Source organism: Pygocentrus nattereri, chromosome 17 (genome assembly GCF_015220715.1).
Source record: "Pygocentrus nattereri isolate fPygNat1 chromosome 17, fPygNat1.pri, whole genome shotgun sequence".
Classification (NCBI taxonomy): domain Eukaryota; kingdom Metazoa; phylum Chordata; class Actinopteri; order Characiformes; family Serrasalmidae; genus Pygocentrus; species Pygocentrus nattereri.
Window position 1 is genome coordinate 5,269,175 of NC_051227.1, and position 15,620 is coordinate 5,284,794.

Below are 15,620 nucleotides of genomic sequence, written 5' to 3' on the forward strand. Positions count from 1 at the left end.
GTGCTAGATATAATGGCAGAAAAATGTTTAGTTAATGAACATTTTCATTGTTGTGGTTAATTTAATGTACTGGGAAGAAACTTTGTATCCTATTCTTAGTTTTGGATTGGAGCAGCTCCAGATCCTTTGGTTACTGTTGCTGTGTCTCAAACATTAGCCAGGGTTAAGGGTCTTTAATCTGGATCCTACAGCTCTAGTCTTGGCTCTGTGGTTTAGGAAGTGGTGAGGTTTTCGTTTCTTACCTCCAAACTCTTGGGATATTCGATTTCCAATATAGTGTCCCACATGCAGCACTGCACCAGATAGTCAGACAATTTAGAGCCCAGGTGTCAAACAGGAGATCAGACACATGATCCAATCCTATCTATAAGTGAATTTTGAATATTTTGACTATTCATGTAATATTTGTTGAGATTTTTAAATATGGTGATTTTATTGCTTGAAACCCCTGATTTAGAGTTTCTAAGCACTGATGGACCAACAGGATTAACATATTCGCCACAGTAGTACCTTGAGGATGATCAATGCCTGAGGTCTAGACTTCTCAAATAAAATAGTTACGCACTTTTTCCTGAATCCATAATTTTGTCAAGATTTTTGACTGCTGACTACTGGACACCATTCCCATGGTGCAGACTGCATGCCTGCTCATTCTGTAGGCCAAGCGAGATGCATGCCGCTCTTTTACTGTCCTTTTGTGGCTCCACAGCTGAATTAGATTTGTAGGTAATAATAAAATAATTCTCCTTTACAGTAAAATAAAGCTCTGCTGGTTGTTCAACACAGTTTAACAATAATTGCCTTAAATTCTGCTAATTCACCACTCTATTACTCAGAGATCAGCACAGACTGCTGATCACTATATCAACACAGATAACAATCTCGCCTCGCTAGTAACAAATGAATCATCAAAGAGAAAAATTTACGATGAACATTGATAATTTGGAGATGAATGGACTGATTTGTGTTTATAATCACCCCAGCTGGTTTCCTGATTTGTTTATCTGCAATGAGAAACTGAAAAACACTAAAAAGTTGTGAAGCTGAAGTCGCTTCTTATTCGCCAGCTTCGCTTCTTGTTCAAATTTTCCCGTTCCACCTTAAATGGTGCAGCAGTTACGTTCTGGCACGTCAGACACCATCAGAACGGGAAAATTCGAACTACATGCTGGTGAAAAGAGAAGCGACTTCAGCCTCGGAAAGAGTTGAACTTTAAGAGACATTTTACAAGAAACTGTTCCAGTTTTGAGGAAGTTTCCTGCTGGAGATGCGAGAAAAGCAGGTATAGCTGATCTAAAGTAAGTCCTGCGTTTTAGTTTGTGTTATATTCTTAGCCTATATTAGCACATTAGCTGCATATTTACAGCCAAGATAAATGGTAAAATGGACATAAAATGTTGTGGTTTGATTTTTGTTGAAAAAACAAAATTAACATTTCAGTTGTGACCCCTGGTCCACTGCACTGTGAACCACACTGTGCCTGAGAATGCTGGGTAATTTGGTCACCCTTCAGGTCAGAGTGCTGAGCACACCAAACCAGGAAAACCGGAGACAGAAATAGTGCAGATCAAATCAATCTTACAGTTAGTCAGTCAGTTTACCCAGAATCCCAAAAGTGAAAGTAAAAAGCAAATTGAAAAGTCACTCAGAAGCTCCTCCGTTGTTGCGATTGTTGCTTATGTCTACTTTTTACCCTACAGTCGCAGGAGATATGATGTCATCACAGCCAACCTCCAGAGAACCCTGTCTACTTTGGTGGGTTCTGCTGTGCAGCGAGGAACAGACTCATGAACTCGTGTTTAGTTCCATACCAGCTGGGAAAATGCCTTGTTCATTTTCGCTGTATTATCCTATATTTTTCCTCTTTTTTTGGAATTGTCCTTATTATAAGCACCAAGTGTTGTTTAGTTTAGCAGTATGTTGACGTTTCAGGCCTTTTAGTTCATGTACTAATGAAAACCTTAATAAATCCCAAGTGACTGAGATGCTGAACACTAGCTGTTTGAATGGCTTTTATGGCTGAAGTGAATTTAGAAATTACATGTACTTTTGCGATCATTCCTCCAAACATACAGCAATGTTTTATAAGCAGCTTATGTAATAATTGGTAAACTGTGCAAATATACACATGATATGATGTAATCGTTTGTGGATGCTGAGCACACAGAAATAAATTGTGTTCTTTATTTAATGCGTGTTCTGTCTCCTGCTTTATTTATATTGGTAATAAAATGAATGTACTTGCATTTAAGATACATAATGTATGATTTATTATACGCTTGTAATTGATTAGAAGAGGAATATTTTGTTATTAGTAGCTATTTTAATTTGGTCTGTTTTCTTTCTCCAGTTAAGCTCAGTCCAGTTTGCTGTTTCTTGTCCTAGAAAAATCGAACCATAATGGAGGAGATGCACAGAAGACCTTCACAAAACTACCAAGACACTTTTGCTGGTGTCCACTGCAGAGATGGACCTGTGGTGCTGGAAGACAAAGCTAGACAGGCCCTCAGATCACTGCCCAAAAATAGACACAGGGATCGATAACACAGCAGTGGAAATATTCCAAGACGTCATAACAGAAAGTGTGTGAAAACTATCATCCAATTTCCCTTCAATCATACACAAGATTACACTCTAGATCGCTCAACGCAGTCTAAAGCCTCAAATTAAATGAGAGTACTGGGCCAAAACGATCCAGATATGTTTTAGAACTGGTGTAGAGATTCAACCTGTAACTGTGTAATGCTGATGTATTACCACTGTTTATAATCTGAATCAGATGTTCTGCTCTGTTCGTTCTTTTACATATTACTGTAAATTGTACATGCATAAATACAGACGATCAGCAGCAAATCCAATCTTAATTTAGGACTTTTATCTTACACCATCTTATCTCCAGTCAGGAAGCCTTAACCTACTTGATCGAAGACGACATTCAGCTGTCATGTCTGTTAGCTTGCAACCAACCATACACACACAGCTGAAGCGTAAACATGTTAGTTAGCCAGACAAAACTAATAACTACTGTCACTGAGGAACAAAAGTTTCAACTAAACTAAAGTGTGCTAAACTGTAAGTGGTGAATACTGTGCAAGTGCCCCCTGCTGTTTATCAGAGCGTGGCTCCACAGTTTTAGTCTCCATTTCCCAAATGCTTTAGCTGATCGTGTTTAACCTTACTCCTGCTAATAAACAGACACACGTTCAGCTCCGTCTCCTCATTATTCACCACCATCACTGTAATATTTTATCTGATGAGTTTTCATCAACAATAACCCACGAAGGTGATAAGAGAGAACAGTGGAGATCAAGTCTGCAGCATCTGGGGGCTTTTAAATGCTGTTGTAGAAAAAACCTCCCAAGTCAAAGCATTGTTTTCTTTATGCTACGTATAGTGAACTGTGCTGCCGGTCACTGCATAAGATGATTAAAACAAAAATTAAGACGCTCTGGGGTTTATCTTAAAGTTAAAGTAAAGAAAATATTTAGGATATTTTGAGATCTTCTGGGTGGCATGGTGACACAGTGGGTAGCGCTGTTGCCTCACAGCAAGGAAGGCCTGGGTTCAATTCCTTGGCTGGGCAACCAGGGTCCTTTCTGTGTGGAGTTTGCATGTTCTCCCTGTGTCTGTGTGGGTTTCCTCCAGGTTCTCCAGTTTCCTCCCATGGTCCAAAGTCATGCAGTCAGGCTAATTGGATACACTCCTAGGTGTGAGTGTGTGTGTCTGCCATGTGATGGACTAGTGGCCTGCCCTTGGTGTATCCGGCCTTCCACCGAATGACTGCTGGGATAGGCTCCAGTTCCCCTGCGACCCAGACGAATAAGAGGCTTTTAAAATGTGTGTTTTGGCAACTTAGGATATTTCTGTAATTCTATTTTCTCATTTGGAAATAAGATTATAGACTTAAGAACTGTTGTTCTGTAATGGCTTCTGTTCAAACTTCAGTCTTAACTGAGGTTGCCATAACAACAAAGCAGATCTCTGGCTTAAGAATTTTCAGTAATACAGCACCTGCACACTAAGTTTATGTTATCAAAACACACTGACATTTGGCTTCAAATCAACCTACTGTTGATGGGTCCTAAATAACAACAGGAAAAACATTATATTTAACATTACTCCATACTTCAACCAGTGACCATCTCCCCTTTATAATGACTCTCATGAGGTAGGAAACGTGCTGAAGATGAACGAAAGGATGGGTGGTCTGTTATATCACGATCTTCGTCCACAAAGTAACGGTTAGTTCAGGGTCCTCAGAGATCTCCTCTGTTTCCTCCTGGTCACTCACTCAGAACCTCTGGTCTCCTGCCACCCCCTACCCCAGGTCTCTGATCCACGCCCCACACTCGGTGCTGTGGGAGGAGATCAAACAGAAGCTGTGCTGTTGAAGGTAAGGACCTGTTACACCTCCTTTACATTCTCCATTCTGATTCTGACTGACATATAGAAAAATAATAAAAAACAAATACATTGAAGTATTTCTGTTGGTTTCTGATGGTTTTATAATGTGTTTTGGCTTTTTATTAATGGGCTGATATCACAGTGTATACTAATGGTTTAACAGTATCCTAATGGTTTAACAGCTGACCAATGGCTGATGCATTTGATGGTTTCCTAATTGGATCTAAAGGTTCTACAGAACACTAGAGAAAACCATTAAGCCAATTCCCATTAGAAAGCAAAACTAAGGGTTTAATTATATATTACATTTTCAAATATCTGTCAATGGACATTTTTTTAAAAAGTGTCAAACTTAAAAAAGTTTTTTTTTAAATGCTTAAATGGTTCTGTACATAGTGAAATTGTTATATCGCACCAAAAAGGGTTGTTTTGCTGTTACAATAAATTATAACAATAGAAAAGGAACATGGTACTAATATATGGTATATGGTATGTGGTGTCTGCGATGGACTGGCGACCTGTCCAGGGTGTATCCTGCCTTCCGCCCGAAGACTGCTGGGATAGGCTCCAGCATCTAGATAGATAGATAGATAGATAGATAGATAGATAGATAGATAGATAGATAGATAGATACAGTGTTGTTTTTGAGTGAGTTGCTTGTAGTGAGCATGTACATGGAGATTTCCATCAGACTGTTGAGTAGAGTGAGCATTGCAGTGGAAATTATGTCAACATGACAAAATAAATTGAATGCAGTGGTGTAAAGCACCGCCACTGGACTCTAGAGCAGTGGAGACGTGTTCTCTGGAGTGACCAATCACGCTTCTCCATCTCGCAATCCGATGGACGTGTCTGGGTTTGGCGGTTGTCAGGAGAATGATACTTGCCTGACTGCATTGTGCCGAGTGTAAAGTTTGGTGGAGGGGGGATTATGGTGTGGGGTTGTTTTTCAGGAGTTGGGCTCGGCCCCTTAGTTCCAGTGAAAGGAACTCTTAATGTTTCAGCACCACGAGATTTTGGACAATTTCATGCTCCCAACTCTGTGGGGAGTTTGTGGACGGCCCCTTCCTATTCCAACATGACTGCACACCAGTGCACAAAGCAGGTCCATAAAGACACGGATGAGCCAGTTTGGTGTGGAAGAACTTGACTGGCCTGCACAGAGTCCTGACCTCAACCCGACAGAACACCTTTGGGATGAATCAGAGCGGAGGCTGCGAGCCAGGCCTTCTCGTCCAACATCAGTGTCTGACCTCACAAATGTGCTTCTGGAAGAACGGTCAAAAATTCCCATAAACACACTCCTAACCCTTGTGGAAAGCTTTCCCAGAAGAGTTGAAGCTGTTATAGCTGCAAAGAGTGGGCCAACATCATATTAAACCCTATGGATTAAGAATGGGGTCTCACTCAATTTCATATGTGTGTGAAGCCAGACGACCAAATACTTTTGGAAATATAGTGTATATCGCTCGCCTTTAAGATAAGATATTATAAGATAATCCTTTATTAGTTCAACAGCGGGGAAGTTCATAGTCCTACAGCAGCAAAGGCAGAGCAAGGCACTCAGGAAAAGAAGTAACAAGAAGAGAATCAACAAACAGGGTAATTAACCTGTTAAATGTCTTAAGGTTACAGTTTGTGTATATTGTTTACACAATATGTTGCTGCTGTCAGAGGAAAACCTTCTATTTCCATTTTTGTGGTTTTTCAGTTTTTGCCGTAATTTGAAAATGCCTGTTGATCTTTACAATGTGTGTAAATTTCATGATGAATGGAATAAAAGAAACGCCCAAAATGAGTTGGAAAAACGTCTGGTTCCTTTGACTTACATTAAAAGTAAAGTAGGTTTTTTCCTTCTCCTGTAAAGTTACAATTTTAGACATACAAGGTTTTCTTTCAACAGCAATATATATATATATATATATAATACTGTAGATAAAAAAGTATAAGATAAAAAATATACACTCAATCCATAATATAAACTCATAATACAAACTGTTCACAAAATTAACAATATAAATATTATACATTTAGTTTTTTTTTAGAAAAAAGGTTAATTACCTTGTTTTTTTTTGTTTTGTTTTTTTAAAAAGGTTAATTACCTTGTTTTTTTTGTTTTGTTTTTTTTAAAGGTTAATTACCTTGTTTGTTTTTTTAAGTTAATTACCTTGTTTGTTTTTTTTAAGTAAATTGCCTTGTTTTTTTTAAAAGAAAAGTTAATTACCTTGTTTGTTTTTTTAAGTAAATTGCCTTGTTTTTTTTAAAAGAAAAGTTAATTACCTTGTTTTTTAATGCTTAATTACCTTGTTTTTTTTAAATGGTTAATTACCTTTTTTTATTACCTTAATTAACTCTTTAAAAAAAAAAAAAGCTCTAACACACAAAAAAACAAAAACAAAGCTCTAACAGAATAAAAAAAAAAGAAAATAAAGAGGCATTTTCAGTTTCTGAAATTGACAGTCAAATAGAAAAGCCGCGCAGGGAGAGAGCGACATTCAAATCTCGCTTTCTACCACAGCGTGGCGCAGCTGAGCTCGAACGAGTCCAGCAGTGAAGTGGAGAAGAAGACCCGCTGGGGTCCACGCCTCCTCCGCGCTCGGACAGCGCTGCTGACCTGCTGAAGGTAGAGCTGCGGTTCTCCTCCTTTCCTCGCTCACTGCTGGGTCTCACCGACCTTCAGGTGGACGGCCGGACAGATGATTCAGAAGCAGTAAAACATGTAAACCGAGGAACCCTGCCTCAGTCCAGTCCTGGCTGAGCAATGTGCTTCAGGTTCAGAGCAATGCTGACTGCTTTCCTACATGCTTACAAAGGTGGTTCTTCTAGGGTTCTTTACTAAAGAGAATGGTTCTGTATTTAACCATGACTTCAGTATAGAACAAAGTGGTTCTCTGCATGGTGAAATGGTTCTTCAGATTGATGGAGAACGTGTTGTATATGGTTGTATGTAGAACCAAGAACATTGAAAGAACCATTCGCTTAAATGGTTCTTTGCATGATGAAATGGTTCTGATGGAGGATGTGTTGTCTGTGGTTCTATGTAGCACCAAAAAGGGTTCTGCTGTAGGATATAAGCTTGATATCATTACAATAGTAGAACCCTTTTTGGTGCTAACATATAGAACCACTCACATTCTTCACCAATCTGAAGAACCGTTTCACCATGCAAAGAACCATTTAAGCGTGCTGACGGTTCTTTGAGAACCATTGTCTTTACTAAAGAAGTCTAGAAGAACCATGTAACTGGCAAACAGAGCATTTTGTTATTAGAGGTCTGGTTATTTATGGCAAGGAGGTCCAGAGAGGCCATGAGGAGTTGCCAACAATTTTCTGGATTGTTATCATTAACTTGTGATCTCCAGATAACAGCTTTATTTAATTTGAGATAATTATCACAAGATCTCCATTCAGGATACTGTGTAGTCCAGGACCAACCTTAATCCCTTAATCCCTGTCTGGGAAACCTGGGAAACAACAGTATTATCACAAGATAATTAGCTTGTGATTTCAAGATAACAAGCCAGAAAATTATTAGCAACTGCTCATGGCCTCTCTGGACTTCCTTACCATAAATAACCAGACCTCAGGCAACAAAATGTTTTCTGTTTGCCAAAGTTGTTATCTTGAAATAACAAGATAATTAACTTATTGGTATCTCAAGATAACAATCCAGAAAACTATAACTACCTCATGGCCTCTCTGGACGTCCTTACCATAAATAACCAGACCTCAGGCAACAAAATGCTTTCTGTTTGCCAAAGTTGTTATCTTGAGATATCAAGATAATTAACAATCCAGAAAACTATAAGTACCTCATGGCCTCTCTGGACTCCCTTATTATAGTGATAATTATAGTGCTGACTAAAAAGGCAGTATACATATATTTTCTAATATTTCTAAGACGTCGTGTTCTGAGACACATAAGCTGGACGTCCGTCCCACCGCCGCCTTTTAAAGATCAGAGCATGAACTTCGTCTCCTCTGCAGACCAGTTTCTGCTCCATCATGTTGAACGGTATAAACTTTTACTGAAGCCGCAGAGCAGAGTTCTCTGCTTTTGCTGTGAAGCAAACACACATGCGCAGAACGTATTTACACGCTCTGATTGGAAATGTTGGCGTTTACATGGCTATTATTCTTCTATTTAACAGATTATTTACAGGATTAGCCACCTCGTTCAATTGGACAGAAACTGTATTCCGAATGGCCTCAATCAGACTAGACTATTTCGACTGAAGTGTATACATGGATGTATTCTATTCCGATTGAGCTATTAGTCTGATTATTAATGGATTATTAGACTGCATGTAAATGTGCCTATTGTTTTATGGAAGATAAAAAATAATGTGTGTTAAGTATTTCCAACTTTTAAACGCTAAAGTACATACATATACTAGTTACGTTGGCTATTTGTTCCCAGGTAATCTCAGAGCATTGGGATAATGTTACTCTAGAGTGTACTTCTGATTGGGTTTTTAATGACCTGTTGATTGTAATAAAGAGCCAGAGAAAAGACCAAAGCCTGGACAATTCTGATCTCTATTTGTAGAGGCATTATGCTGTATCGTCCTTGTTCTGCTGAGTGCCAATCTGTGGCATGTTTCTTGAATGTTGCATGGTTAGTAGGGGTGTAACAGATCACAAAACATTTACCCATGGTCCTAAATGAAAACAACATTCAAGGTGTCCAGTGTTTACATAAAATCCTAAAATAAAATAGGCAATACTCAGTTGTTAAATTAAAGAGCAGTATGCAGTGTAATGATACCTGTTATTTGAACAACACTGATTGAAAAATGCCCTTTGTCCACACGTCCAACAAAAAATGCATAAATGAGCTTAAAACTTAAACTTCTTTTTCCAAAATGATGAGGATGTCTGTGTCTAGAGAGAGGGTAGATCTGCTCTTGAGAACAGCCTCTTGCTAGGAAAGAAGTGCCAAGCACAGCTTTTCCACCATGCCAGTGAATCACCATCCACTGGAATGCCACTTGTTACCTTGAAGGATGCCACCTTCTCTTTGATGGTGTTGGCAAACATCTTGCCAGTGTGCTTGGTCATAGGGGTCTCCCGGTATGTCTGATTACTGTATGTCCTTTGGCATAGGGCAGGGTCTAGGTGAGATAAGGACTTGAACCTTGTCCTGTAGATTAGTTGGGTCAGTGTATCTGGAGTTCAGTTCTCCTCTAATAGCAGCCTTGACATCTCTAGCGATGGTGCTGTCCTCCTCACTTGATTCCATGGATTGTAAAATCCTTGTTTTCAAAGGTAGGATCATGAACACAGATGGTGCAGTTTCAGTGAACTGTAGGGTTGTGCCTTTTATGAGGGGCACATTCCACAGTTTTGTAGTTTTTTTTCAATGAACAATTCATATTTTTGTCTCTTTATCTTTCCCAGAAGTTGTCTTCTGCTCCAAGTGTACCCAGCTCAAATTGAACTCAACAAACACATGAAAAGATGCCACCAAGTTGACTGTAGAGATTAGGAGAGTTAATATGATGATATGGCTTGCAGACGAAGCACCAGTCCACCGCAAACAACTCCTGGCACTTTCTTTGTTAAGACGTCTTGCAGGCGAATGCAAAGCAAAACAGACAAGGACAAAAGCCACCAGTGCTCAGACTGCGGGAAGAGTTTTAATCAACGGAGTCATCTTCAGACACACCAGCGCGTTCACACAGGAGCGAAACCATATCGTTGTCCAGACTGTGGGATGAGTTTTAATCATCAGGGGACACTCCAGACACACCAGCGCATACACACAGGAGAGAAACCGTATTATTGCCCAGACTGTGGCAAGAGTTTTAATCGGCATAGTAGTCTTCGACAGCACCGGCGCATTCACACAGGAGAGAAACCGTATCGCTGCTCAGAGTGCATGAAGAGTTTCAGTCGGCAGAGTAGTCTCCAGCTGCACGAGCGTACTCACAGCGGAGTGAAGCCGTATCCCTGCTCAGTTTGCGGGAAGAGTTTCAATCATCAGAGCAACCTGCTAAGACACCAGCGCATTCACACAGGAGAGAAACCGTATTACTGCTCCGAGTGCGGGAAGAGTTTCAATCAGCCAGGTAGTCTCCAAACACATCAGCGCGTCCACACGGGAGAAAAGCCATATTACTGTTCGGACTGTGGTAAGAGTTTTAGTCAGCAGAGCAACCTCCAACAACACCAGTGCGTTCCCTCAGGAGACAACCCCTATCCCTGCTCGGACTGCGGGAGGAGCTTTAATCATCTCAACGGTCTCCAAACACACCAGCGTGTTCACACTGGAGAGAAGCCATTTAACTGTTCAGACTGTGGCAAGAGTTTTAATTATCAGAGTCATCTCCAGCTGCACCAGCTGATCCACACCGGAGAGAAACCGTTTCTCTGCTCAGACTGTGGGAAGTGTTTTAATCGGAAGAGTCATCTCCAGACGCACCAGCTCATTCACACAGGAGAGAAACCGTATCACTGCTCAGACTGTGGGAAGAGTTTCAATCGGCGGAGTAATCTCAAAGCACACCGGCGCGTTCACACGGGAGAGAAGCCGTATCGCTGCTTCGAATGTGGACGAAGCTTCAGACAAACGAGGAGTTTAAAGAGACATGAGTGCGCTAAGAAGGATGTTGAAAACTCATGATTTGTGAGTTAGTGAGATAATTTTTAATAAGGTCACGGTCAACCTGGATTATGTATCATTTCATTTTCCTATTTAAAGTAATAGTTCTGTCAGCTCTGACAGTACTTTTCTCTCTTACCCCAGATTTCACCTACCAATACAAATTTGATGCTTGAAATCTGCTGAAACATTAGTCGTTTCAAATCAAAATTGAAGAGTGCAATTTTCCAATCGCAAGATCTTAAATGTTTTAAATTATGGTCTTATATTACAACATTATATTAAGTTTAAATCAAACTGCATTCAGGGTTCAGAAAAGTGGACATTCTGGTTCTCCTGACCAAAACAAAAGACATATGTATTAGTATTTTCTGTTTTATACAAACTATCCACAATTTATATTGCAGTTGCAATATTAGTCAGAATTGCAATTATAAATTTTTTTTACAAATTGGTCAGCCCTACCAATCAGTAACTGAAGTTTATCCTGCATCATATTTACACTGTGTATGCCTAAAATGTCATACACTTGCCTCCACATACATTGTTTAGCTGAATAATGACATTTGTATATTAACAGTTTCATAGTAGACATCATTATTTTAGCATTGGCAAAAGTATTTATAGATCAGTGGTCTCCAACTCTCCCCTTTTCAAGAGATACTGTCCTGCGGAATTCTGTTCCAGCCTGCATCTAATGTGCTGCAACTACCCTCAACCAACACTGGTGCCTCTAATCCAGCCAGTCAGGAACTGAAGAATCTAATTAGCTGTAGCAGATTGTGGTTGGAAATAGACTCTGCAGGATGTAGAAACATGCCATAATAGAACAAATAAAAGGAAACCTGACTTTACGATCAAGTCTTTTTCCGAAAAAATCTTTTTGTCTGTTGATAAAGTAAGTACAGCCCTGGCTTCGGGAAATTGGAATTCAGATCTGGGCTTTGACTATGCCATTCCGCAACTTTCTTTACTTTTGAGCAATTCCTTGGTGGATTTACTTGTATGTTTGGGATCATTAGCCTGTTGGAAGGTCCACTTCTTCAGCTTCAACTTTCTGGCATATTTTCTGATGTCCTCCTCAAGCACTCTCTGATATGAAATAGTATTAATTCATAGTCAATTCTGTGATTGCAAGTTGGCTAGCAAAGCAGCCCCAAACCATACACTGCTACCAACACACTTTACAGTTGTTACAAGATTCTTCCGATCAAATACTGTCTTTGGTTTTTGCTGATTGTGGCTTCTGGTACTGTGACCAAACAACTCTATCTTTGACTTATTTGTCTGTAGCACATTGTTGCGGAAGTCCTGGTCTTTGGCATCTCATGGGCATCTGCAACCTTCTTTCTGAAGGCCTCAGGGAGCTCCTTTAGTCTAGGCATGATAATACCCCAAACTCCAATAACTAAGAGCTGATCATATATCTGAAGGATTAAATAAGAAAAATTCCTCCAAGATATTCTCTGATGGCGTTCTGATCATTAGCACCTGATCGGATGCATCTGATTTCAGTTTGATACATCTGAAGCAGTGATATTTGTAGAGTTGTACTTTTTGTCATATCAGGAAACCTCATTTTTCTTTATTTCAGTTATGTAACAAAGATGGAGATCACACTTGTTAAATTATATCACCTTTATCAACATCTTTATCCATCAACTTTACATGACTGTACAGCACTATTCATAATGTACACTGTTTGCATCTATGTGCAATCTCAGTCTTTAGTTGATGATCACTACAGTGCTCCATAACTGTGGTCATATAATGAATTAAAAATAGAAAATATTCAACAAAGTCACAAACTGCAAGTTTTTGGAATCGATTGCTAATATATTTGGGCCAGGTTCATATTGATTAGCATAAACTTGGAAGATCTGTAATGAGTTTTTCCTAAATGTGTAGCCTGATGATTAGCTCAGTCCACCAGAAGCATTAATGGAAAGACATCACTCACAAGCTTTAAATTAACTAATGGTCAACTTAATAGACAGCTAGAGAACTTTGGTATTACTAGTATTGCTATGTTTTGCACTTCACTCATCTTGAATTACCTGCACAGGTAAGGTGGGAGGATAGGATTAGTCGTGTACACTGTGCTTCTTTCTACAAACGCCAGTGAAGCTGGTGGGATACCAAGACCACTAACAGGGTGTAAACTTGAGATCATCATAGTGCTCAAAGGTGGACCTTGAATCCAGTTTCTGGGATTTGGTAATGAGTGGCAGTTAACTGAACTATTGATGGAACTCATTGTAAGTGTCTTACCTACCAGTGATTACAAAATTCAGGAATGGGACCTGGATTCAAGGTCCAGATTTGAAGAGGTCTATATGTTCCACTGAAAGTCTGGGAGGTTGTTCTCATTCCTAAGGAAAGATGGCTGTGAAAGGTAGAAAGAAAGGAGAGGGTGAAATTGAGCATCTGGACCAGAGATGAATGGTCCACTTGGTTCTTTGTATTGCATAATGTCTACACTCTTAATAAAGATTGTTATTTAAGGGTTCTTTAGTAAATACACTGGATCAGTATAGAACCATGAAGACTCAAAGATCCATTTGCATGATTAAATGTTCTTTGCATGGTGAAAGGATTCTTCAGATTGGAGTAAAATGTTTGGTATATGATACATTTTTTAAAAGGGTTCTATTGTTACAACCTTGACGTTGTAACAGTAGCAGAACCCTTTTTGGTGCTATATATGGAACCATATACACGTCCAGCAATCTGAAGAACCATTTTACCATGCAAAGAACCCTTTAGGCAACCCTTTAGACACCCACAGGACCATTTGCATGATTAAAGCTTTCTTTGCATGATTAAATGGTTCTCCAGACTGATGTACAATGTGCAGTATATATTTTTGAAAAAGGTTCTATGTAGCACCAAAAAGGGTTCTACTGTTAAAAGCTTGACATTGTAACAATAGCAGAACTCTTTGATGCTTCCTAGAACCATATACAACACATTGTCCATCAATCTGAAGAACCATTCTACCATGCAAAGAACCCTTTAATCATGCCAGTGGTTCTTTTGAGTGTCTGTCCTAAAGAACCCTTGAAGAACCATCTTTTTTCAGAGGATATAATCTGCCTTTCTCATGTTTTCTAGTTTACTTCGTGAGATTAGGATCTTTTTTCAGTCCTGACTTTTGATAAAATTGAATATTATGTTCTAATTTTCATGTTTCTGGTCATATTAATGATTTGTCAGACTTCTGGTTCATTATTGTTTTCCTTATCTTTTTTGGATCCCGAATGATGATGTTTAACTGAAAGCTTGTATAAAAGGGACTACAAATATCCTTCTTTCAAAATATACAGCATCGATTTTATTAGTTGCTCATTTATTAATTGATGAATATGCCAACATATGATTGTGGTGCACTTTGATGTGCATGAATAAACTGGGTTCCTTAATTTGACTGTGTTCTTCTGTCTCATGATTTTTATTGCATGTATTATAAAAGTTAATGTGCTTATATGTTGCTTATTTGTGCCCAAGCATAAATCCCAAAGCTAATTAGGTCTTTCGCATATTCATTAGAAGACCAGTTTTTTAATCGGTAGCTTTAGTTTGGTATCGTCTTTTTTCTCCGGAGCGCGAACCAGTTTGTTTCTTGTCATAGCTGACTTTTGTACTGTAAACAACTGATCATAAGCTGGAAACACCTATAAAAAGTAAAAGATATATTGTGATTGTAACACTTATCATAGCAGTTACTGTCATTTATGCTTCTTGTTAAGAGGCTTTCCTGTACTAGTCTGACTGATCTGCACCCACACACATGAATACAGCTTGAGGGTGACTGAAATAATCAGGATCATGTTGGGTTCAGTTAACATGTTACTACTTTCATATAACTAGGACATTCTGGTAACTAGGGTCATCTTATCAATATATGCTGATGCCAGTATTTCACTGCATGTGTGATCTTATGTAAGGCGGTCTGTAAATAATGGTTGGTTAGTGTAGTGGGTAACACCTCTGCCTTCTACGTTGGTGACTGGGGTTCAATCCCCACCCGGGTAAGCCCCCTACACTATACCAATAATGAGTCCTTGGGCAAGACTCCTAACACTACCTTTGCCTACCTGTGTAAAACGATCAAGTTGTAAGTCGCTCTGGATAAGAGCGTCAGCCAAATGCTGGAAATGTAAATAAATGTTCCTAAATCAAAACGTAGCATGTGTTGATAGTCTAACTGGCGCTTTGTTTGGGATATTTCCTATAAAACAACAGTAGCATGTCGCTGTTGTCAGGCGAAAACATTGTGTCTACAAAATGGTAACTTTACCAGAGAAGGAAAAAACCTACTCTACTTTTAATGTAAGTCAATGGAACCAGATTTTTTTGGTCATTTCTTTTGATCCATTCATCATGAACTTTACACACAATGTGAAGGACAACAGGTATTTTCAAATTATGCCAAAACTGAAAACGTCAAAAATGGAGATACAAGGTTTTCTTCCAACAACAGCGATATATAAAATGTATTTTCTGATGTTTCTTATTGTTGCTAACAGATCTAAAATGCTGCATTATTTATTTAATCATGATAACCGACCTCAGCTCATGTCAGTTTATTGTGACCTGTGCTGGTAACATA

The 15,620-nt window shown here is 39.1% G+C and overlaps 1 protein-coding gene across 1 annotated transcript in view; it reads left to right on the forward strand.

The window, feature by feature from the left end:
- Positions 1–14,435, forward strand: part of LOC108410430 (zinc finger protein 850-like) — a 35,386-nt gene extending 20,951 nt beyond the window's left edge. Inside the window, exons 8-10 of the mRNA XM_037546763.1 lie at positions 1,701–1,921; positions 4,328–4,393; positions 9,902–14,435. Of these exons, the coding sequence (XP_037402660.1) occupies positions 1,701–1,921; positions 4,328–4,393; positions 9,902–11,029 (1,415 nt within the window). The 3' untranslated portion in view covers positions 11,030–14,435. The remainder of the gene's footprint in view (positions 1–1,700; positions 1,922–4,327; positions 4,394–9,901) is intronic.
- Positions 14,436–15,620: the final 1,185 nt, after the last annotated feature.